Consider the following 26,864-nt stretch of genomic DNA (forward strand, 5'->3'; position numbering starts at 1 on the left):
TAACACCGGCTCAGACCCAGAGCACACAACCAGTTATACTCCGGGTGGAGCCAATTATATAATGGCCCTAAGATAGAGAGAACAAAACCCAAACAAAATATCCCCAGCCATTTGACGAAATCGCCCCCATACAATAGAAAAAGGGGGCAAAACATACAAAGTCACCCCCCGGGACTTAAGAACAAAATATGAACGGGTATATTCGGGCCACTAATATATTCCTCCTCTCCCCCCAGCTCTCCCCTCCCCAGCATCCCAGCAATATGCATATAATGATTGGCCTGCGTGAGAAGAGTAACAGGATAGAAAATAGGGCAGGCAATTATCCCCCCCACCACCCTCACACCCCTAGGGAGCAGCACTGAGATATTTAAACATTTTTCACATCCTGCATCCCCCCAGTATATATGCAGATAATCTTATCCTGTACATAAACTCTCTTGCACCCATAGTCACAGGAATTCATCACGGATCAGCAAGAGCCCGTCTCGCCGGGAAGCGTCTATCCAGCCATACCATCGCCTCTCGAGGAGTCGCAAAAAATTTAGTCTCGCCATCAGCTACCACTCGTAATCGTGATGGAAAGAGCATGGCGTACGGCAAATCAAGTTCCCGGAGTCTCCTCTTAACAGGCAGAAATTGAGCTCTATCTTTCTGCACCTCCACCGCAAAGTCTGAGAAGACCGATATTGGCGACCCGTTCCATTTTAGGGGGCCTTTCGTGCGAGCAAGTTTCAGAACAGTATCCCGGTCGCGGAAGTGAAGGAACTTAGCGATGAAGGTGCGAGGTGGAGCCCCCGGAGGCAATGGGCGCATCGGAACCCTATGAGCTCGTTCTATGGTGAAATGAGGCGAGAATTCATCGGGACCAAATGCCTTCCGAAGCCATGTTTCTAGGAATTCCTCAGGAGATGAGCCTTCCTCCTTCTCGGGCAAACCAATGAAACGGACATTATTGCGACGTAAGCGTCCCTCCATATCCGTCAGTTTTTTGTGCACATCAGTCATCTGAGACTTCAAAGTATCTGTACGCCGTCCCAGTGGAGTGATAGTATCCTCGACATTGGAGATACGGGTTTCGGCCTCACCCACCCTCTCTCTCACCCGTTGTAGGTCCTGATGGATAATGGAGAGATCAGACTGCACCTGCCCAATTTTGTCAGCCAAGCGGGCCTCACTAGCTGTCACGGCATCCAACACTCTTTGTAACGCAGCATCAGGCGGGTCAGATGAGGCTGAGCTGTATGCAGGAGAGGGGGGGCGAAGACTCAGCTTGCGTAGTTTCCCTCCTCTGTTGTTGGGGACCGGGGTTACGGACAAACTTCTCCATTGCGCCCGCCGCCGCGTTTTGTTGGCGGCCTTTCGCCATCTTGGACAACACAATGCCGCCGTAAACGTCCAATTATGTATCAAAGCAATGCAGGCCGAGAGAGGGGACGCAGGCACTAGCGCGTCGTGTGAGGGCCAAGAGGCACGGGACAATTATATATATATATATATAAAAGGACCAGTGTTGTTGATTGTGTTGCTGCGTGTCGGCACTATGGGTTCGGGAGCTGTAATCAGGATCAGGGAGTCAGGCACTTTCCCACTTTAACAGCCAGCACTTTCCTGGGGCAAAGCAATGCAGGTTTTCACTGTAACAGGCACCAGTCTCCAGGCACTTCCAGCAGGGGGGGTGTGGATAGGAACAGAACTGAGCCTGCTGCCAACCCCAAGATGGCGCCCGGGATACCCCACAGTCAGCACAGCCGGTAGTATATCCCTAGGGGTGCAAGGGCTCCTGTATTAGGCAGCGGGGGGTGCCCTCCAGTCAGTGCTCAGGCCTTTCCAAGTTGCGTCCAGAGCTGTCAGGAGCGGGCAGCGGAGCTCCGTGTGCGCGCCCGCCAACCGCAAGATGGCGCCCGGCGGCTTTTCGTTACAGCACGGCCGCGACAAGCGCCCTGGTCATCTGGCGGGGAAGAGGAGCAGACTGAGGCACTGTTCGGGTGGCGGGGCCCCCGCGCTATCCACTCACCGGCCGCGGGGTATGTCAGGCAAGCCGGGTGGGAGGGGGATGGTGAAGTTCCCCTGCAGCACTATTCAAGATGGCGCCGGCTGCATGCAGATCTGGAACAGCTCACCCCTTCCAACGGTCTCAGCAGGGACACCGGGCACTGTATCCTCCCAAAACGAGGTCCAGAACGGGCAGCAGATAATGAGGTAGCCGTACAGGGCCACTTGTGCAGTCACTCAGGGGGTGCAGGATATAATCAGGATGTAGTCGGCTGGGGAGATAGGAGAACACGTCCTACTCCATATCCCGTCAGGCCACGCCCCCATATATCAAGGGTCTTAACAAAGTTCAGGAGGGAAACATTCTTCAAAGGAAGAGAAGTATTAGAACTCGAGGACATACACTGAGACTGGAGGGGGGGAGGTTCAGGGGAAATTTAAGGAAAAATTACTTCACAGAAAGGGTAGTGGATAAGTGGAATAGTCTCCCATCAGAGGTGGTAGAGGCTAAGACTGTAGAGCAATTTAAACATGCTTGGGATAGGCATATGAATATCCTTACAAAGAATTAAGGTTCAAAAAGGGTTGAGATTACCTAAAGGATAAAAAAAAAGGGCAGACTAGATGGGCCAAGTGGTTCTTATCTGCTGTCAAATTCTATGTCCTACCCATTTACACTCCATTCAAGATGGCATATGGTACTGTACAGTGTAAATATTTTGCAGTTACTGGTTCTTTTTGGTCTGACAGTACCAACACAAGCATCCAAGTGCAACCCCCAAATAAGGGCCGCCCCTAGACACGTGCCTAATGGGAAATTCGCCACTTCTGTTGGGGGGTATATGAAGACCGACTTTGGGAAAAGCTGTGTTAAGGAATGAATTAACTACAACCTCAGATGTCAGGACTACACAAATTATTATCTTACTATAAATTATATCATGAAAAATATGGGAAGTGCTATGATAAGAGAGAAAGTGGTATAAGCAGAGTGCAGTAAAAGCGGACAGTGCTGCACAGGGTTTGTGGTTATCAAATGGGCTCACTTGGTTAGGGATTGAGCCTTTGTTTGTAGATAGCTTTCCCTCTGTGTCTTAATGGAATGTAAACTCTTCCGGTCCATTAATTTGGCAGCAGCTGGAACCTTCTGGATTAGAAAACTGTCAGCGTACCAAATTACATTGGCAGTTAAAGTGATTGCTGGAACCTAGAATGAAAAATTGAGAAAACATTCATATAAGTAAATGCAAATTCCTTCTGCCCATTTCCTGTGCAGGACACTGGAAAAAGAACAGAAAAAGAGCAGGGAAACAGGGGCATTGCAGGGAAGAGTGGAACTAAGTGCCCTGCCTCCTAGTGGTGAAACAAACCATCATCTGCGTTCCTCTGTCTACTGCGAAAGGGGAAGGTTACATTTTGTTTCCCTTTTTGGGTGGTGGCAGAGTTTTCTCATTATGGGGTATATTCAATAAGAGTCGGATCCATTCCGACATGCAGTTGTCGGAATGGATCAGACAACCCCGATTCAATGGACGGCCAAATCAGACTGTCGGATTTGGCCGTACACAGGGTCCTGTGAGGCCGCTGCTGTCAGCGGCTGCACTGACAGCAGCGGCCAGGGGAGCAGAGATCGGCGGGCGTGAGCTGGCGGGGCTGGCTGCGGGGGACATTTGTGGAGCAGCGGGGGGAGGCGCTACAGGGAGAGAGGTGCTACGGGCGGCGGGGGGAGCAGAGATCGGCGGAGGGCGGAAGAAAGTTGGATGCGGGGGAACATGTCTGCGGCGGGGGGGGGGGCTGCAGCAGCGCCTGCCCCGCAGACATGTCCCCCCGCAGCAGTCTCCCCCGCTGGCCGTCGATCTCAGCTCCCCAGCCGCCCGCAGCACCGCTCCTCTCCTCTCCTCACCTCAATCAGACTTGTTTTCAAGTCGGATTGAGTTTGTCGGAAAGGGGGCCAAAACCTGACAGATTTGGCCCCATTTCCGACAGAAGCACGTGGATCGGCGTCTATTCCGCCAATCCATGAGTTTTCCGACAAGTCGGGAATTCCCGACTTGTCGGAAAAATTCAGCCCCTGTTGAATAGGTCGGAACCCCTTCCAACCTATTTCTGTCGGAAGCTGCCGTCTTTCCGACAAGACAGCAGCTTCCGACAGTTATTGAATACACCCCTATAAAATTAAATGTACAGATTATATTTAAGCTACAATATATCTGGTGCCCTTGGTGGCTTCATAAAATGTGGAGAGTAGACACTTCTTCACTATAAAAGTAACCAAAACCTATTTATATTCCTTTAAATGCAAAAACCTGTAATTTAACAATTATTTTACAGCAATTAAACATTGATCAAGTGTTTTCCAGCATCACGGGTAGCAAGCTTGATATTTTAATTGAATATACACATTTTACTTGCACATTGGCATTTTTTTATGGGGGGTTTTTGTGCATTATATTAGTATGTATGTTTCATCCCTACACAAACTCTACTGGGAGATCTCAAGGCAAATTAATAATATGGTAGATAACATAGCTAAGCATTGTAATAAAAAAAAAAAATCATAAGCCAAAGAAGTGTGGACACTTATCTTAAACACAAGAAAATGGAAACTTCGTAAGCATGAGGAAAAGGTTTATTCATAAAGGTAGGTAACTTCAAATAGTTTTTATCCCATTAGCTGTGCATAGAGTCATCTATGTTGATGGAAGGAAACTAAACACTGTAATAAATGATGGTTCAACTACTAAACAATATATCGCACCTTTTTACACACATCTAGAAGAGATTTGTAAAACTTCTTGTCTACTGTACGAAATATGTGGAAGTAAAGGACAAACAGCCCACAGAGCCCCACATATCTCTCTCGCTGATCAATTTCAGAGGCTTCTCCTGCAGATATAAAAAGCTGATCAGACCATACAACAGAAACCAATAGATCACATTACTTGTGAGACGAGAACTTACCAAGTTTAACTTCAACATTAGAAAATATTGTGCGAATGTTATGCACAAACTCTTCCGCAAATGTACCATTCTTTGAGACAGACACACCACCATTGGAAGAGTCAAACTGTTGTTCAACACAGCCCTGTGAAACATGCCGGAGAACTAGGGTTAGTGTTGCACTTACAAAAAAACAAAAATACTTTGAATATTAGACATTATAGACATTCATGCAAAATTATTCTAGAACGTTCATCAGACTAGAAACTATATATACGTGCAAAAGATATGAATTCTGTAGAATGACAAATTATGTGTAAATGGTTAGACTTATAGGGGTATATTCAATTAGGGTCGAAAACTGCCGACTGTCGAAAAGACGGCAGTTTTCGACTTTTTAAGGACGAATAGTGATTCGACCTATTCAATCCCTGCAGTTTTTATTCGACAAGTCTTGGAATTCGACTTGTCGAATAGTACGTGAATCGGCGGTATAGCTACTGATTCACGTACTTTTGAGTGAAACGGGGCCAAATTTGACAGGATTTGGCCCCGTTTCCGACCATCTCAGTCAGACATAAAAAAATGTCGGACTGAGATGTGCGACCCAGAGGAGGAGAGGGGGGAGGAGAGGGGGGAAAGCTGCAGGGAGATGGGGGAGAGCCGCACTACAGCACAGCGCTGCAGCAGGATGTCTCACAGCCGCGCCGCTCATGGCAGTGTCAACCCGGCTCCAGCAAGTGAGGTCATGCTTGCTGGAGCCGGGTGGACACTGCCGTGAGGTCTGGCGGCAGACAAATTCCTGTAGCGCTGCTTTCCTCCGTCTGCCCGCAGCTGTCCTCGCTGGTCTACCCTCGGCTCCCCCTCCCCCCCTCTCCTGGGTCCCTCATCTCAATTCGACTTTTTACAAGTCTAACTGAGATGAGATTGAATAGGGGTTGTGGGATTCATTCCGACAAATGCATGTCGGAATGGATTTGACCCTAATTGAATATACACCATAGGGGGAAATGTAATAGCCTGTGAGATGAGGCCATCTCCGAGATTCCAGCACCAAATCATTTAAAAGACAAAACCAACCTGTTTCTGGTCTTTAAAACTATTGTTGCTTTAAAACAATCGGGCAGATTTGCCAAAAATCACACAGATACTTGCATCTTGCAGGCCATTACATTATCCCATACTCTGTATAACATATTTACTCATTCCATTCACGTTCGGCTATCATACCTGAAACAGCATGCCATCAAGTAATTGGCTTTCCAGCTTTAAAAGCAGTTTCTCAAAGGGTTTCAATTTGTCCTCTTGAATCCCAAATTTCCCAGGATTATGATGAACTGATTTTAATAACCTTAGGTACAAGAATAAAGAGAAACAATTGACATATGTCCCACCATTCCGAGCGTTCCAACAGTACAACGCAATCACTGCACTATTCTCAATAAGTCAGAAAGCACACCCCAACCTTTAGGAACTAGTAGAACTAATTTCACTTAAATTCTATTTCAGAAATATTGGTCCATTCCTCCTTTTAACACTGGTCATTTTCAATAATGTTTGTTGGCTTCCATTTATGCAAAGCTTTAGTCCGTTTGATCAAATGGCTACTTAGAGCTGCAGCAAGAGCTAGAAAATACCAGAACTTCATGGGCCACCAAAATAATGTATGCTTTAGCTAGATCTAAACAAATACTTCTAACCAACACCTTGATGCTAATTACATGCTGGGCTATTATTGCTATATATTTTACTTGTATTATGTTCTGGAAGGAAGTCATGCTGATTTTGTAATTATAAACACACATAAATATTAAGTAAATGGTATAAACTTATCAAAGTTTGACAGATCAACCTAACGGCCAGACGTTTATGTCAAGATGGGACAAACAAAATATTGAAGAAAAAAAAAAGGATATTGGCAACTGTCAGTTTCTGGAGATCCTTTGATAAAGCCCCCGTGAGAGGAGCGAAACGCGTCAGTGGAGAATATTGGACCCCTGTACCAGCTTTGGAACCCAGAACCGCATTGCCATCCTGCGACACTGTCTCTAGACAGACGAAAATCGGGAGGAGAGAGACCGCGACTGTGGTGCTTGCAGACGGCACAGAGGTGTGGACTCACAGAGCTTGGAAGTCGGGTAATTAATCAGCACAGCAGGCGCCAGCGCAGGTGCCGGTTCCCGCAGCCCGAGACCGCCTCGTCTGTCATTGGGACTCTCCCGTGCTAATACTACAGGTGGAAGCCACACAAAAGGCTCCAGTGTGGAGCGGTTTCTTTTAACATTATTCTTCTTCTTTGCTGAGCGGCAACTCATTGAGGAACTCCAATACAAAGTAACTCTCAAGGATACTATTTGTTACATGGGTTCAAATTACAGCTGGTATTTGATTTTTTGAATTCAATATACGGACTGAGTTTTACCTTTACTATTATAACATTATATTTTTCTGTGCACAGAGTATGCCTAGATCCACCTCCTTAGGAAGTTTATAATATTATATATGAATATACAGTGTTAGTGATTTTATTGACCGGTCAAGTTGTTTATCTGTGAAATAAATATATATATATATATATATATATATATATATATATATATATATATACACATATACATACATACATACATACATACCGAAAGGAGAATGGAGGGCGCAGGTGTAAGTAAAAGGTTTACAATTCCATTTATTAAAAACAAATGCTCACATACATCTCAGTTTAAAATGGTGCGTTCCGTCCTTTATAGCAATCAAGCCCCGGAGCCGCTCTCTCCCACAACCGATCCTCCGTCTCTCTGTCAGGAATCACGGGCAGTCAGTCCTTCTTTCACCGGGAACAAGACCAGAGTATGACAGTCTGTCACCAGCTCCACAGGCCACGCCCAACGCGTTTCGTCTATGGACTTAGTCAGGGGGTGTGGCTATGAACTCTCTCACACTTCATTTATACCTCAAGAAACACCTGTACGTAATTATCCTATAAACCTGTGCAATCTACAAGGATTGGAAGCATTTTTGCTAACACATTCTATACACATATATAAATATCAGAATCACATGCTTTTAAGAGATTTATATACAGTGAAATCTCTCCAAAAAACTTTTACAAATATCTATTCATATACCATTATTTATAAACCGCTACTACATATCAACATCATATCTCTACCTGGTAGCTCTCATATAATAACGAATTTAAAAAGGAATTTTAAAAGGAATTTTAAAAAGACACAACAAATATAGGTACTCCAGATATCACATATTAGCGCAATACAACCTGATAGAGAGTAAATGAAACGGTGACTGGCAACAGATACAACCTTCATAATAAATCATTTCAAGGGATAAATCCAGAGAATAATACTTATTTTAATATGCTTAAGTTTAACAAAGGCATTTATTATAAGTTAACCCCTTTCAGCCTGTATTCCAATATACCCATAGGAGCTCAGCTCACAGTGGGGCAAAGGGATCAATGATCCGACTACAATGCCGCACAGAGCGAGGTCCCTGTGGTACATCTAATGTAAAAAAAGGGGTAATATCATAATTCTCGTTTAGTCCTAATGGACTGATTGTCTCTAACGCATGGATCCAAAAAACCTCCCTTTTACTAAGCTGTTTCAGAATATCTCCCCCTCTATCATCTAACCTAACATGCTCCAGTGCTTTAAAGCTGAATTTACTTAGATCACCTCCATTGCACTTCAAAAAATGCCTGGGGATACTATGCTCCTGACATTTATTAGTTATACTTCTTGTGTGTTCTAACATACGGATTTTTAACTGGCGTTTGGTCTTGCCTATATAACGTGCTCCACATGTGCACTCCACCATATATATCACACAAGTGGTCTGACAGTTTATTATTTCATTAATAACCCAATGCTTACTTTTATCCCTGTTCCAGATTTTCTTTCTTTCTTTACTTACAAAGGAACACATTTTACATCTCCCACATGGGAAGAATCCGGTTGTTTTTTTCAACCAGGAGTCATCCTTCATTTTTGGCAGATTACTAGGCGCTAGAGAATTCTTTAAGTTTCTCGCCTTTCTAAACACGACTTGTGGTTTTTCTGGCAACAACCCTTTTAAACTGAGATGTATGTGAGCATTTGTTTTTAATAAATGGAATTGTAAACCTTTTACGTACACCTGCGCCCTCCATTCTCCTTTAGTTACATGTGCATTGGAATTAGTGGCTCTAATTCCTAAACGGAGGAAGCGGCAGCATACATCGTATATAAAAAACGGGACACAGGACTTTCTAAAAATCTACTGGATACGTGAAAAAGGAAAGTGTGTCTGATGCGCAGCTTTTTTATTGACATTTACATTTTTAACCATTTGGCTTGCAGCATCTGATTATGCATTGAGATATTTAAATGTATACATTATTATTATTGTATATTTATACTTAGCTCCACATAGCCTAGTTGTGTGGCTGTGCTTTATACTGTTATTTTTGAAGTGCGATAATCATGGATTTGAGGCAGAGGAGATTTGATGAGAGACACAGGATTTTTAATGAGTATTTAGGTACTGGTGATAATAAGGTTAAACATACACCTGATGGGAGTATGGATCTTGATTCATTGTGTTTACAAATAGAGAAACTTCTAACAAAGGAGATGAAAATGAGCTGGGAATTAACAACCTTAGAGAAATATATTGAAGCCAAACGCATCCCAAGGGGATTACGATTGTTTAAGGCACCAACATTTGGTAATGAAAATAAAAAATTCACAGATGCTTGGTATGAAATTTTGGATGAATGTTCCTTCAGCCTTATTAGATTAATACTCCATGAGAGGAAGAGAGAATTAAAAGAGGTTGATTCAGAATTAAATGAACTGAATAAAAAAATAGAACCTGTGAAATAAATAAAAGAGTTTACCGAATTAATGAAAGAAAGTGAGCTGAGAGGAAAAAAATAAGAATTTACTCACCGGTAATTCTATTTCTCGTAGTCCGTAGTGGATGCTGGGGACTCCGTAAGGACCATGGGGAATAGCGGGCTCCGAAGGAGGCTGGGCACTCTAGAAAGATTTATGACTACCTGGTGTGCACTGGCTCCTCCCACTATGGGGATAGTAGTTAGAACCTATTTTGAGGCCAGTTTTATTATCCGATTCTTTGGAACTGCTCATGCCATCACTCTTATTCTTCACAAAATGACGTTTTAGCGTCAACGTTCTTATAAATTTATTTGCATCAATAAAGAGTTCAAAATTATTTGGATTCTTATTAGGTGCAAAGGACAATCCTCTCTGGAGCAGTCTGATCTCACTTTGGGTTAAAACATGATCAGACAAATTAAAAATACCTGTTACTAATTTGGCCTCCTTTGTTTGTTTCCCTTTACCTCCTCTCTTTCCTCTCTTTGTTCTTCTTGTGTTTTCCTTTTTAACCCTACTCTCGGACTGCCTGAATCCTCGATCCCTGTTATCCCCCACCTCTCTCTTCTTCCTACTCCTCTCTGAAATTTTTTTTTGCTGTTGTCCCCCATAATTCGGGGTACTTAAGGGGTCATATCTATTTCTAACGGGAACCCTAAAGTCTTCTCTTCTCTGTTCATATTTCCTATTCCTATACGGTACCTGTTGCCATTCCATGTGTTTTGAAGTACGTTCCTGCCATCTATCACGGTTATCATGCATAAACCTCTTATTTCCAAAATCTTTTCTATCACTCCATTTTCTAACATGTCCTTCTTTATAATCTTGTAGATCTCTCTGAAACTTTCTAACTTTTGTATCTAACTTTTGTATCTATCACCTCTTTTTCTAATTTCTCTGACGTCCTAGTGGATGCTGGGAACTCCGTAAGGACCATGGGGAATAGCGGGCTCCGAAGGAGGCTGGGCACTCTAGAAAGATTTATGACTACCTGGTGTGCACTGGCTCCTCCCACTATGACCCTCCTCCAAGCCTCAGTTAGGACACTGTGCCCGGACGAGCTGACATAATAAGGAAGGATTTAGAATCCCGGGTAAGACTCTTACCAGCCACACCAATCACACCGTACAACTCGTGATACTATATCCAGTTTTACAGTATGAAAACAACTGAGCCTCTCAACAGATGGCTCAACAATAACCCTTTAGTTAACAATAACTATTTACAAGTATTGCAGACAATCCGCACTTGGGATGGGCGCCCAGCATCCACTACGGACTACGAGAAATAGAATTACCGGTGAGTAAATTCTTATTTTCTCTGACGTCCTAGTGGATGCTGGGAACTCCGTAAGGACCATGGGGATTATACCAAAGCTCCCAAACGGGCGGGAGAGTGCAGATGACTCTGCAGCACCGAATGAGAGAACTCCAGGTCCTCCTCAGCCAGGGTATCAAATTTGTAGAATTTTGCAAACGTGTTTGCCCCTGACCAAGTAGCTGCTCGGCAAAGTTGTAAAGCCGAGACCCCTCGGGCAGCCGCCCAAGATGAGCCCACCTTCCTCGTGGAATGGGCATTCACAGATTTTGGCTGTGGCAGGCCTGCCACAGAATGTGCAAGCTGAATTGTACTACAAATCCAGCGAGCAATAGACTGCTTAGAAGCAGGAGCACCCAGCTTGTTGGGTGCATACAGGATAAACAGCGAGTCAGATTTTCTGACTCCAGCCGTCCTGGAAACATATATTTTCAGGGCCCTGACAACGTCTAGCAACTTGGAGTCCTCCAAATCCTTAGTAGCCGCAGGCACCACAATAGGCTGGTTCAGGTGAAACGCTGACACCACCTTAGGGAGAAATTGGGGACGAGTCCTCAATTCTGCCCTATCCATATGGAAAATCAGATAAGGTCTTTTACATGATAAAGCCGCCAATTCTGACACTCGCCTGGCTGAAGCCAAGGCCAATAACATGACCACTTTCCACGTGAGATATTTCAGATCCACGGTTTTTAGTGGCTCAAACCAATGTGATTTTAAGAAACTCAACATCACGTTGAGATCCCAAGGTGCCACAGGAGGCACAAATGGGGGCTGAATATGCAGCACTCCTTTCACAAATGTCTGAACTTCAGGTACTGAAGCTAGTTCTTTTTGAAAGAAAATCGACAGAGCCGAGATCTGTACTTTAATGGAGCCTAGTTTTAGGCCCATATTCACTCCTGCTTGCAGGAAATGCAGAAATCGACCTAGTTGAAATTCCTCTGTTGGGGCCTTTTTGGCCTCGCACCATGCAACATATTTCCGCCATATGCGGTGATAATGCTTTGCCGTAACATCTTTCCTGGCCTTAATAAGCGTAGGAATGACTTCTTCCGGAATACCCTTTTCCTTTAGGATCCGGTGTTCAACCGCCATGCCGTCAAACGCAGCCGCGGTAAGTCTTGGAACAGACAGGGCCCCTGCTGTAGCAAGTCCTGTCTGAGCGGTAGAGGCCACGGGTCCTCTGAGAGCATCTCTTGAAGTTCCGGGTACCACGCTCGTCTTGGCCAATCCGGAACCACGAGAATGGTGTTTACTCCTCGCTTTCTTATTATTCTCAATACCTTTGGTATGAGAGGCAGAGGAGGGAACACATAAACCGACTGGTACACCCACGGTGTCACTAGAGCGTCCACAGCTACCGCCTGAGGGTCCCTTGACCTGGCGCAATATCTTTTTAACTTTTTGTTGAGGCGGGACGCCATCATGTCCACCTGTGGTTTTTCCCAACGGTTTACCAGCATCTGGAAGACTTCTGAATGAAGTCCCCACTCTCCCGGGTGGAGGTCGTGTCTGCTGAGGAAGTCTGCTTCCCAGTTGTCCACTCCCGGAATGAACACTGCTGACAGTGCTAGTACATGATTCTCCGCCCATCGGAGAATTCTTGTGGCTTCTGCCATCGCCATCCTGCTTCTTGTGCCGCCCTGTCGATTTACATGGGCGTCTGCCGTGATGTTGTCTGACTGGATCAGCACCGGCTGGTGTAGAAGCAGGGATTTTGCTTGACTTAGGGCATTGTAGATGGCCCTTAGTTCCAGAATATTTATGTGAAGGGAAGTCTCCTGACTCGACCATAGTTCTTGGAAGTTTCTTCCCTTTGTGACTGCCCCCCAGCCTCGAAGGCTGGCATCCGTGGTCACCAGGACCCAGTCCTGTATGCCGAATCTGCGGCCCTCTAGAAGATGGGCACTCTGCAGCCACCACAGTAGAGACACCCTGGTTCTTGGAGACAGGGTTATCAAGCGATGCATCTGAAGATGCGATCCGGACCACTGGTCCAACAGGTCCCACTGAAAGATTCTGGCATGGAACCTGCCGAAGGGAATTGCTTCGTAAGAAGCCACCATCTTTCCCAGAACCCGCGTGCAGCGATGCACTGATACCTGTTTTGGTTTCAGGAGGTCTCTGACTAGAGATGACAACTCCCTGGCTTTCTCCTCCGGGAGAAACACTTTTTTCTGGACTGTATCCAGAATCATACCCAGGAACAGTAGCCGTGTCGTCGGAACCAGCTGTGACTTCGGGATATTCAGAATCCAGCCGTGCTGGTGCAGCACCTCCTGAGATAGTGCTACTCCCACCAACAACTGTTCCTTGGACCTCGCTTTTATTAGGAGATCGTCCAAGTACGGGATAATTAAAACTCCCTTTTTTCAAAGGAGTATCATCATTTCCGCCATCACCTTGGTAAATACCCTCGGTGCTGTGGACAGTCCAAACGGCAGCGTCTGGAATTGGTAATGGCAATCCTGTACCACAAATCTGAGGTACTCCTGGTGAGGATGGTAAATGGGGACATGCAAGTAAGCATCCTTGATGTCCAGGGATACCATGTAATCCCCCTCTTCCAGGCTCGCAATAACCGCCCTGAGCGATTCCATCTTGAACTTGAATTTTTTTATGTATGTGTTCAAGGATTTCAAATTTAAAATGGGTCTCACCGAACCGTCCGGTTTCGGTACCACAAATAGTGTGGAATAGTAACCCCGGCCTTGTTGAAGTAGGGGTACCTTGATTATCACCTGCTGGGAATACAGCTTGTGAATTGCCGCTAGCACCGCCTCCCTGTCTGAGGGAGCAATCGGCAAGGCAGATTTTAGGAACCGGTGGGGTGGAGACGCCTCGAATTCCAGTTTGTACCCCTGAGATACTATTTGAAGGATCCAGGGATCCACCTGTGAGCGAGCCCACTGATCGCTGAAATTCTTGAGGCGGCCCCCCACCGTACCAGGCTCCGCCTGTGGAGCCCCACCGTCATGCGGCGGACTTGGAAGAAGAAGCGGGGGAGGACTTTTGCTCCTGGGGACCTGCTGTTTGTTGCAGCCTTTTTCCCCTACCTCTGCCTCTGGATAGAAAAGACCCGCCTTTTCCACGCCTGTTTTTCTGGGTCCGAAAGGACTGAACCTGATAAAACGGCGCCTTCTTAGGCTGTGAGGGGACATGGGGTAAAAATGCTGACTTCCCAGACGTTGCTGTGGAAACTAGGTCCGAGAGACCATCCCCAAATAATTCCTCACCTGTATATGGCAACACTTCCATGTGCCTTTTAGAATCTGCATCTCCTGTCCACTGGCGAGTCCATAAGCCTCTCCTAGCAGAAATGGACAATGCACTAACTTTAGATGCCAGTCGGCAGATTTCCCTCTGTGCATCTCTCATATATAAGACTGAGTCTTTTATATGGTCTATGGTTAACAGGATCGTGTCTCTGTCTAATGTGTCAATATTTTCTGACAGTTTATCTGACCACGCAGCGGCAGCACTGCACATCCAAGCTGACGCAATAGCTGGCCTAAGTATAATGCCTGAGTGTGTATATACAGACTTCAGGATCGCCTCCTGCTTTCTATCAGCAGGTTCCTTGAGGGCGGCCGTATCCGGAGACTGTAGTGCCACCTTTTTTGACAAACGTGTGAGCGCTTTATCCACCCTAGGAGGTGTTTCCCAACGTGACCTATCCTCTGGCGGGAAAGGGAACGCCATTAGTACCTTCTTAGGAATTACCAATTTTTTATCAGGGAAAGCCCACGCTTCTTCACACACTTCATTTAATTCATCTGATGGGGGAAAAACTACGGGTAGTTTTTTCTCCCCAAACATAATACCCTTTTTAGTGGTACCTGTATTTATATCAGAAATGTGTAACACCTCTTTCATTGCCCCAATCATGCAGTGAATGGCCTTAGTGGGCATCAGATTAGACTCATCGTCGTCGACACTGGTGTCAGTATCAGTGTCGACATCTGGGTCTGCGGTCTGAGGTAGCGGGCGTTTTAGAGCCCCTGATGACCTGTGCGACGCCTGGGCAGGCACGAGCTGAGAAGTCGGCTGTCCCACATTTGGCATGTCGTCAAATTTCTTATGTAAGGAGTCTATACGTGCACTCATTTCTTTCCATAAGCTCAACCACTCAGGTGTCTGCCCCGCAGGGGGTGACATCCCTTCTAAAGGCATCTGCTCCGTCTCCACATCATTATCCTCATCAAACATGTCGACACAGCCGTACCGACACACCGCACACACACAAGGAATGCTCCAACAGAGGACAGGACCCACAAAAGCCCTTTGGGGGGACAGAGTGAGAGTATGCCAGCACACACCAGAGCGCTATATAATGCAGGGACTAACTGAGTTATGTCCCCTATAGCTGCTTTTTCTATATAATTTATACAGCGCCTAAATTTAGTGCCCCCCCCCTCTCTTTTTTTACCCTTTTCTGTAGTGTAGACTGCAGGGGAGAGCCAGGGAGCTTCCTTCCAGTGGATCTGTGAAGGAGAAATGGCGCCAGTGTGCTGCAGGAGATAGCTCCCCCCCTTTTCCGCGGCCTATTCTCCCGCTTTTTTCTGGATTCTGGCAGGGGTATTTTCCACATATATAGCCTCTAGGGCTATATATTGTGGTATTTTTGCCAGCCAAGGTGTTATAATTGCTTCTCAGGGCGCCCCCCCCCAGCGCCCTGCACCCTCAGTGACCGGAGTGTGAAGTGTGTGTGAGGAGCAATGGCGCACAGCTGCAGTGCTGTGCGCTACCTTGGAGAAGACTGATGTCTTCTGCCGCAGATTTTCCAGACCTCTTCTTGCTTCTAGCTCTGTAAGGGGGACGGCGGCGCGGCTCCGGGACCGAACACCAAGGACTGGGCCTGCGGTCGATCCCTCTGGAGCTAATGGTGTCCAGTATCCTAAGAAGCCCAATCCGGCTGCAAGCAGGCGAGTTCGCTTCTTCTCCCCTTAGTCCCTCGCTGCAGTGAGCCTGTTGCCAGCAGGTCTCACTGAAAATAAAAAACCTAAGTCTATCTTTCTTTCTAAGAGCTCAGGAGAGCCCCTAGTGTGCATCCAACCTCGGCCGGGCACAAGATCTAACTGAGGCTTGGAGGAGGGTCATAGTGGGAGGAGCCAGTGCACACCAGGTAGTCATAAATCTTTCTAGAGTGCCCAGCCTCCTTCGGAGCCCGCTATTCCCCATGGTCCTTACGGAGTTCCCAGCATCCACTAGGACGTCAGAGAAATTAGAAAAAGAGGTGATAGATACAAAAGTTAGAAAGTTTCAGAGAGATCTACAAGATTATAAAGAAGGACATGTTAGAAAATGGAGTGATAGAAAAGATTTTGGAAATAAGAGGTTTATGCATGATAACCGTGATAGATGGCAGGAACGTACTTCAAAACACATGGAATGGCAACAGGTACCGTATAGGAATAGGAAATATGAACAGAGAAGAGAAGACTTTAGGGTTCCCGTTAGAAATAGATATGACCCCTTAAGTACCCCGAATTATGGGGGACAACAGCAAAAAAAATTTCAGAGAGGAGTAGGAAGAAGAGAGAGGTGGGGGATAACAGGGATCGAGGATTCAGGCAGTCCGAGAGTAGGGTTAAAAAGGAAAACACAAGAAGAACAAAGAGAGGAAAGAGAGGAGGTAAAGGGAAACAAACAAAGGAGGCCAAATTAGTAACAGGTATTTTTAATTTGTCTGATCATGTTTTAACCCAAAGTGAGATCAGACTGCTCCAGAGAGGATTGTCCTTTGCACCTAATAAGAATCCAAATAATTTTGAACTCTTTATTGATGCAAATAAATTTATAAGAACGTTGACGCTAAAACGTCATTTTGTGAAGAATAAGAGTGATGGCATGAGCAGTTCCAAAGAATCGGATAATAAAACTGGCCTCAAAATAGGTTCTAACTACTATCCCCTTGAATCTAGAGGAAGTTATTTAGAGACCTTTTCAAAATTGGTTATGAGGGATTTTGATGAATTGTGTAAAAGTAATGTGAAATGTAAGGATAATCTAGGTAGGGATGAAAGAAATTCTATTAAGTCCTTGGAGGAAAATTTTGATTTGGTCATAAAAATGGCGGATAAGGGGAGGGGGGGGGGGGTGTAGTATTGATGAATAGAACCGATTATTTGGAGGAGGCTAATAGATTGCTGAATGATGTTGACACATACTCTAAACTCCAGGCTGATCCAAGTGGGAAAGTATTAAATGAATTGAAAGTACTGTTGGATACAGGTGTGCGGGATGGTTGCATTAGTAAGGAAGAGGTTAATTATGTGTATAATTCGAACCCTAGGTTGGCAATTTTCTATTTCCTCCCAAAAATCCATAAACGGCTTGAAAAGCCGCCGGGGAGATCGATAATATCGGGAATAGAATCTGCCACATCTAGGCTTTCCGAATATGTTGACATACATATAAAGAAATATGTCCCCCAGTTGAAATCCTATGTACAAGACTCAACGTATGTATTAAGAGTGCTGAACAACATGGAATGGGAAGAAGGTCTATGCTGGTGTACAATTGATGTTGAGTCGTTGTACACCAGCATACCCCATAAGGAGGGACTTGAAGCAGTTTATTATTTTCTTACCCTTGACCTGTCTCTCACAGAAGAGATGAGGATTTTTCTGGTTCAATGTGTAAAATTTGTGCTTAAGAACAATTACTTTAAGTTTCAAGGACAATTCTATAATCAACAGTGTGGCAGCGCGATGGGTACGCCCTACGCGCCGAGTCTAGCGAATCTGTATTTAGGGAAATGGGAACATGAGGTGATCTATAATAATAATCCCTTTTCTGGATCACTTTTCACCTACCATCGCTATATAGATGATATACTGGTAGTATGGAGGGGAAGTAGGGATGAGTTTGATATGTTCATGCTGTATCTAAATAATAATAGTTACAATTTAAGATTTACGTCCAATTTCCAGACTGAAAGAATAGAGTACCTTGACTTGGTGATTGATACAAGTGGATGGAGTCCAGGAAAAACTATAAATACCTATACATATATAAAAAAGGTTGATAGTAATAATTACGTGCATTTTAACAGCTGCCACTATAAAAACTGGATTGCGAATATACCTTATTCGCAATTCCTGAGGGTTAAACGTAATTGCACCGATATAGTAATATACGAGCAACAAATAGAATTGTATAAAAACAGATTCCTGGAGAAAAAGTATCCATTACAACTAGTTGATAAATGTAAGGAGAAAGCAGATTTGGTAGATAGAAAAAGTCTCTTGGCTTATAAGAACAAAAATGAAAGAAAAAATACCCTAATACCTTTTGTTACGGGTTATAATACTAAGAGCAGGGAAATCAAAAACATTCTCATAAAGCATTGGGACATCTTATCAATAGATCCGGTGCTTAAAGGGTTGTTGCCAGAAAAACCACAAGTCGTGTTTAGAAAGGCGAGAAACTTAAAGAATTCTCTAGCGCCTAGTAATCTGCCAAAAATGAAGGATGACTCCTGGTTGAAAAAAACAACCGGATTCTTCCCATGTGGGAGATGTAAAATGTGTTCCTTTGTAAGTAAAGAAAGAAAGAAAATCTGGAACAGGGATAAAAGTAAGCATTGGGTTATTAATGAAATAATAAACTGTCAGACCACTTGTGTGATATATATGGTGGAGTGCACATGTGGAGCACGTTATATAGGCAAGACCAAACGCCAGTTAAAAATCCGTATGTTAGAACACACAAGAAGTATAACTAATAAATGTCAGGAGCATAGTATCCCCAGGCATTTTTTGAAGTGCAATGGAGGTGATCTAAGTAAATTCAGCTTTAAAGCACTGGAGCATGTTAGGTTAGATGATAGAGGGGGAGATATTCTGAAACAGCTTAGTAAAAGGGAGGTTTTTTGGATCCATGCGTTAGAGACAATCAGTCCATTAGGACTAAACGAGAATTATGATATTACCCCTTTTTTACATTAGATGTACCACAGGGACCTCGCTCTGTGCGGCATTGTAGTCGGATCATTGATCCCTTTGCCCCACTGTGAGCTGAGCTCCTATGGGTATATTGGAATACAGGCTGAAAGGGGTTAACTTATAATAAATGCCTTTGTTAAACTTAAGCATATTAAAATAAGTATTATTCTCTGGATTTATCCCTTGAAATGATTTATTATGAAGGTTGTATCTGTTGCCAGTCACCGTTTCATTTACTCTCTTTCAGGTTGTATTGCGCTAATATGTGATATCTGGAGTACCTATATTTGTTGTGTCTTTTTAAAATTCTTTTTAAAATTCCTTTTAAAATTCCTTTTTAAATTCGTTATTATATGAGAGCTACCAGGTAGAGATATGATGTTGATATGTAGTAGCGGTTTATAAATAATGGTACAGGTTGAGTATCCCTTATCCAAAATGCTTGGGACCAGAGAAATTTGGGATATCGGATTTTTCCGTATTTTGGAATAATTTCATACCATAATGAGATATCATGGTGATGGGACCTAAATCTAAGCACAGAATGCATTTATGTTTCATATACACCTTATACACACAGCCTGAAGGTCATTTTAGCTGATATTTTTTATAACTTTGTGCATTAAACAAAGTGTGTGTACATTCACACAATTCATTTATGTTTCATATACACCTTATACACACAGTCTGGATGTCATTTAATGCAATATTTTGAATAACCTTGTGTATTAAACAAAGTTTGTGTACATTGTGCCATCAAAAAACAAAGGTTTCACTATCTCACTCTCGCTCAAAAAAGTCCGTATTTCGGAATATTCCGTATTTCGGAATATTTGGATATGGGATACTCAACCTGTATATGAATAGATATTTGTAAAAGTTTTTTGGAGAGATTTCACTGTATATAAATCTCTTAAAAGCATGTGATTCTGATATTTATATATGTGTATAGAATGTGTTAGCAAAAATGCTTCCAATCCTTGTAGATTGCACAGGTTTATAGGATAATTACGTACAGGTGTTTCTTGAGGTATAAATGAAGTGTGAGATAGTTCATAGCCACACCCCCTGACGAAGTCCATTGACGAAACGCGTTGGGCGTGGCCTGTGGAGCTGGTGACAGACTGTCATACTCTGGTCTTGTTCCCGGTGAAAGAAGGACCGACTGCCCGTGATTCCTGACAGAGAGACGGAGGATCGGTTGTGGGAGAGAGCGGCTCCGGGGCTTGATTGCTATGAAGGACGGAACGCACCATTTTAAACTGAGATGTATGTGAGCATTTGTTTTTAATAAATGGAATTGTAAACCTTTTACTTAAACCTGCGCCCTCCATTCTCCTTTCGTTACATGTGCATTGGAATTAGTGGCTCTAATTCCTAAACGGAGGAAGCGGCAGCATACATCGTATATAAAAAACGGGACACAGGACTTTCTAAAAATCTACTGGATACGTGAAAAAGGAAAGTGTGTCTGATGCGCAGCTTTTTTATTGACATATATATATATATATATATATATATATATATATATATACACACACACACACACACACATATATTTTTTATGTATTAAAATATATAAAATATATGGAATAACAAGTTTGATTTATTGAACTCTTTGCCATACCATATCATTTATAGCGCAAGAGGGGATTTGTTAAGAGTTCTGGAGATCAACCAAAGAAATGGACAGATTTTATTAGGGTTTTCTTAGACCACAGATTATGGCAGAAAACATGCAAGTCCGATTCTACATTTATTACCTACCATCTTATAAACCGTTTAGCATTTACATTTCTGTAGTTAACGTTGCGAAATTAGGCTTTGATTGCAATTTTGCTGTGTAAGGGAGCAACTGAAGATCCTTGCGGGAAAAAAACATTCATGCTTTTAAAAAATCTATCTAGGGATTCAATAGAAAAGGAATGGAAATGTAGCTAGAACTTCATAGGACTCTAGGAAGTTCATAACTATGACTTTATATATTGCCATTTTTGTTGCTTCCTCAGCACTTTTCGTGGAGTAAAACTTAATTCAAACTTAATGAAAAAAACAAACAGAAAAAAAAATGGCTTTTCATATATATATATATATATATATATATATATATATATATATATATAATTTAATTTTACTGACTCATTACTTCATAATAAAAAAAGTAGGGTAATGTGATCTTGTATAAAGGAGAACAATTATCAGGAAAATCCTCGACACAAAACACTGCTTTTAAGAAAAAGAAATGGGACAGAAGACAACAGATGGTGTAAAAACCTCAAACACATCTTTCATTACATTCCCAGATCCATGCACGTTTATAGACTATTACCAAATGTGTACATACAATTTAGGAAAATAACTTCCAGGCTGATGCTTACGGATCTGTGCTCGTGTACTCATCCCCTCTTGTAGAGTACTGTATAGGACAACAATATATTCCTTAGGTGCGCCAATATAATCAGGATATATTTTATAACTATCCTCTATGAAACCAATGTCCTTTTATATCACAAATGTCAATATATCTTTTTTTTTTTTTTTTAACATTTATTTCAATGTGCATACAAATGCAGCTTATGGCTAGAAAGACTGATACTAACACAGCAATTACAAGACATTTCTATATTATCTGTGGATGGGAATCGACCATTTCTCATAATTCTAACTCTTCTGATTAGGTATCAACAAATATATTCTTCAGAGACCGAGTCTACAGAGATTTCTGGTTTATACTATACGTACTATATACGTTTAAAGATAAGAACTTAAACGGACCTTAGAGACATTCCTATCAGAATCCACGATTATTATGAGCACTATTGTGTAAAATCAGATCTACTCTCAATACATCATAATATCTAAATATATACCCCTGAGGAAGTCCAACTGAAGGAACGAAACATGTTGGGTTATCTAAAACGACCTGGAAATATACAGAGGCCCTCCACTTGTGAGCTCACACCCGTAAGGGTGAAGTGTATGAACATCTAGCCTCTAAAATGTTAAACAGGTCTTAACGATATTATCTATTGTATTCTTATGTTTCAGTTTTATGTAAATGTTTTTACATTTGTATGCACATTGAAATACATTTTTTTTTAAATAAGATATATTGACATTTGTGATATAAAAGGACATTGGTTTCATAGAGGATAGTCATAAAATATATCCTGATTATATTGGCGCACCTAAGGAACTTATTGTGATTGTTAGATCTCCAGTAGCAGGAGATCTCTATTAGGTTGCAGCCCATTAATTCCATGCGCAATTAATAGGGTATTTTTTTTTGTAATATTATATATATATATATATATATATATATATATATATATATATATATATATTCTGAAAGATGTCATCTTCCTTTATATTAAATGTCACCTGGTGGGTTCTGTTTGTGCTGTTAGATTCACCAACATGTCCCCTGAAAGGTTACGGTCACCAGGAATTACTGGGGCACTCAGAGGCACCCAGGGGACTTGTGCTGGACGCTGGCTAAAGGCTTTGCAGGACTAAGGGACAGTTTCAGAGTTGTATGCAAACCAGATTTTTTGCAGTGGAGTGATTATCGGTGGTCTGCGCATGCATCTAAGTCTCACTGCACATGTACCGCAACAGCAGTCACAGAGAGGATTTATTTGCTAAGTGATTTGACAGTCCGGGACCATTTGAGGGAGTAGCAGCAAAAATGCAGACATACTGCGACTGTTTGGGCACCTGTTTGAGTCTGCGATCCTGAATGCAGCAGCAACGGCTCCGACATCATACTTGCTGCGGCCATGCTGCGTCTATGCTGCGTCTATAAAACTACTTAGAACTTCGATAATAGACTGATCTGTGACAGATGCTGTGTCTTTGGATTTGTGTAGCAAGTCCCAGCAGCTGTGAACAGACAGCGGAGACATTTGTATATTTTCACACAGTCGTTGCATACAAATTCGCAGCTGGGAATGTATACGCACACATATCTGAATCAGGCCGAGTGCCTGCAAGTAGACCGCTATATTGTGTGTGGATTTTAGGATGGTGCCAGTGACTGTAATACTAGTCCCACACACACCCTGTTGCTTTGTGCACTAGAATAAGCCAGAAGCCAGTAGAGATACGAATGGTGTGGTCCAGGGATCAGCACAGCGCTCCAGGGAAGACGATGATCACTGTCCCTTCAAGGTAGAATGAAGTAGAAGCTGCTGGCAGCGAAACACCTGGCTGTGATATGTGTTTTGTTTCTTGCGTGACTGTATATCTCCATTTTTAACATAAAGTACACCTGTATGTTTCCAGTTGTGTGTCTAAGTGGTTCTGAAGTCGCTGTGACAACGGATACAACCAGCCAGCACATAAGCAAGCCCTCCGGCTGACCTGGAGTACAAGAGCTATATAATCCCGTATCCCCACAACAGCTATGCAAGACAATATAACATTTAAAGAGAGACTAAAATTGGTAAGGGATTTATCAATGTTCTTTGGACAGAAAACATTTAGGGTGGTTTTAAGACAAATCTATTAACCAACCTTTTATACATGGTCCAGTGATCCTTCAGAGTAGCATGGTTTTCTATGATCTCATCCAGAGTCAGCAGCACGGTCAGCAGCTCCCCCAGGTGCTTATACATCGTCTGGGGAAATGGAATAACAGCAATTTACATGACAATGGATACCTGTACAAGAAAAGTGCCACCATCAAAACATAAGCAATAACTTACAGGCATACAGTAGGGTCTATGGTGCTGTGGGCTATAGATGCACAATTATTTTTTGTTAGCTGCACGTTCCTAGTTACAAAAGTACATCTGCATAGCTGATGTGCACAAAGATTGTGTTTTGAATGGAGAACTCAATATATTGCTCACTCCTGTATTTTTAACAGCAACTCATGTACACACAATGTGCATTATTTGAAGCGTCAAAGTCGAAAAATATTGAAGAACACACAGCACGTATAAACTGCACACACATGCCCACTGTGCGTGCACTTGTTCTCCCGTGCGTGCACATATCCGAAATTTGCGTATGGTCGCTCCCGCGTGACCTGCGCATCGGCGCGTGGTATGGGTATTTACTGCAGAGTTTGTGTACGCATGGAGAGCCATCAAAACACATTACATATTTAATCCAAATAGTGCACAATGTACACATAGTCTCCTTGCACCACATCAGAAAGTTATAGCTGTTTAAATGGTTGCAGAACAAGGGGATTCACCTTTACAGGATAGGAGGGGACAGACTAAGGTTATAAGGTGGTATTTGGTATCCAGCTGTAGGGTATTTTAAGGGAAATATTCCGGTGTTGGTCTGCGGAAGATCGCATGTTCCTGCGGATCGTTATGTGCAGAAGCAGAATATAGATATAAACTGTATTTACTGTATATTATGTATGCGGCGGGAATCCAGAGGAGACCACTCACAAGAGCAGTTGAGAAAGACATCGCCTACCTTTTTAAATCAACCTATGACCTCTCCTGTACTGTAAAGGTGCATCCCTGTGTCCAATGGACAAAGGGATTACAGTATCCATGGTATTGCTTTTGGAAGACTTGTATAAATAAAGCCTGCTTCAGGCCGGCAATTCACAAGACTCACAACGTTATCTATTTGATTACGGAGGACTGGACCAGGAAGCGCATGCGAATATTCTCACGTATGTACATTGACTGTAGCCATTATTCTGTTATATATATTGTCTTGTATTGTAGTGTATAATTTGTATTGTAAACCCCCTTTCAGAAATAATCCACTGTGGTGTCGGAATCCAGCGGTTAATCACAATTGGTGTCGTGTGCTCATTGCCCTGCTAAGGTTTAAAGTGTATTATTATTATTATTATTATTGCATTGCATTGCTGTAGAAGGTTTTAAGTATATCTCTGGGTGTGTATGCGCTGCGAGTACTTTGTACCGTCAGCGCAGCGTGTGTACGCAAAGTCCGTACACTACGGAACCCTTTTACGCTGATAGCGTAAAAGGTGCGTAGTGTGAATTAAGTAAAGCGGCCACAGCGGCTAAAGGTTTAAGGTGTGTTTAAGGTATAGCTTTCATTCCTGTAAAGATAATCGACACTATCAGAAGCTAGATGGAGCATGGGATTTAGCTGAATGTGCTGGATTTCTCACCCGAATGGGTCCCGGTCTAAGGCCCTCATTCAGAGTTGATCGCCCGCTAGCTGTTTTTTTTGCAGTCCTTCGTTCGCATAGTTGCCGCCCACCGGGGAGTGTATTTTAGCTGTGCAAGTGTGTGCAGTTTCTGAGTAGCTCAGAACTTACTCAGCCACTGCGATCACTTCAGCCAGTGCGGGACTGGAATGGACGTCAGGAGCCCTCCCTGCAAACGCCTGGACACACCTGCAGTTTTCCAAACACTCCCAGAAAACGGTCAGTTGACACCCGCAAAGCCTGCTTCCTGTCAATCTCCTTGCGAACGACTGTGCAAACGGATTCTTCGTACAATCCATCGCTGGGCAGCTTTGTACCCATGAGACGGGCCTGCGCATTGCAGTGCATACGCAGTTCTGACCTGCTTGCAGCGGTGCAAAAAACGCTAGCGAGCGATCAGGTCTGAATGACCCCCTAATTCAGGGAAAAGTGTGTATGCATATAAAGGGCAGTTGAGAGATGTGCTCAGGGGACTAAGGTAGCAAAGGTGTCAGATTAATTTGTGTGGATTTAAGAAACAAATACAAACTTTAATATATAAACGCAGCCCACAAAACCAACCTTGTTTATTAGAATCAAATCTGTGCTCCATCCCCTCTATATCCATTAGCTGAAAAGACCTCAGTTTCTTTCCAATGGTAGCCTTGACAATAATATATTCATTCATTTTGCATGTCAATTTTTTGGGTGTAGTACGGCTGACCGGCGCCGGGATCCCGGCAGCATACCGACGCTGGGATCCCAGCGGGGAGGGGCGAGTGCAGCAAGCCCCTTGCGGGCTCGCTGCGCTCGCCACGGGTTCTATTCCCACTCTATGGGTGTCGTGGACACCCACGAGTGGAAATGGTCCCTGTTGGTCGGCATGCCGACCATCGTGAAAGTGAGCTGTCGGGATGGTGGAGGAGGTCATGTGACTGTCGGTCAGCTGACCGGCGGTCACATGAATACCACCCCAATTTTTGGTCAGGCTGTCTTCCACGTTCACTCTGACAAGGGCCCTCATTCCGAGTTGATCACTCGCTAGCTACTTTTAGCAGCAGTGCAAACGCATAGTCGCCGCCCACGGGGGAGTGTATTTTCGCTTTGCAGGAGTGTGAATGCCTGTGCAGCGGAGCTCCTGCAAACACATTTTGTGCAGAACAAGACCAGCCCTGTAGTTACTTATTCTGTGCGATGATAGCTGTGACGAATGACACGGTAATGACGTCAGATACCCGCCCAGCAAACGCCCGGCCACGCCTGCATTTTTCCAAACACTCCAAGAAAACTGTCAGTTGCCACCCACAAATGCCCTCTTTCTGTCAATCTCCTTGCGATCGGCTGTGCGACTGAAAGCTTCGCTCTTTGCACCCGTACACCACGCGTGCGCATTGCAGTGCATGCGCAGTTTTGCCATTTTTTTAACTGATCACTACGCAGCGAACAAAGGCAGCTAGCGATCGACTCTGAATGAGGGCCAAGGTAAGGTAGCGAGCACAGACCTCTGCGGCTAATGCCTGAATTAGACTTATGTAAAGCGGAGTATACTGTATATGATATATTGAACGATGTTGCAATCCACGAATGCAACAACCATCGTATAATGGGGGTAATTCAGAGTTGATCGCAGCA

At 43.6% G+C, this 26,864-nt stretch overlaps 1 protein-coding gene across 1 annotated transcript in view; it reads right to left on the minus strand.

Annotated features, from left to right (window-relative positions):
* WASHC4 (WASH complex subunit 4) overlaps nucleotides 1-26,864 on the minus strand; it is a 209,637-nt gene that overhangs the window by 92,274 nt on the left and 90,499 nt on the right. Inside the window, exons 9-13 of the mRNA XM_063927760.1 lie at nucleotides 23,618-23,721; nucleotides 6,166-6,286; nucleotides 4,957-5,080; nucleotides 4,754-4,881; nucleotides 3,042-3,202 (exon numbers count right to left, since the gene is read on the minus strand). Of these exons, the coding sequence (XP_063783830.1) occupies nucleotides 3,042-3,202; nucleotides 4,754-4,881; nucleotides 4,957-5,080; nucleotides 6,166-6,286; nucleotides 23,618-23,721 (638 nt within the window). The remainder of the gene's footprint in view (nucleotides 1-3,041; nucleotides 3,203-4,753; nucleotides 4,882-4,956; nucleotides 5,081-6,165; nucleotides 6,287-23,617; nucleotides 23,722-26,864) is intronic.

The sequence above is a fragment of the Pseudophryne corroboree genome, chromosome 6 (genome assembly GCF_028390025.1).
Source record: "Pseudophryne corroboree isolate aPseCor3 chromosome 6, aPseCor3.hap2, whole genome shotgun sequence".
In the NCBI taxonomy this organism is placed as follows: Eukaryota; Metazoa; Chordata; class Amphibia; order Anura; family Myobatrachidae; genus Pseudophryne; species Pseudophryne corroboree.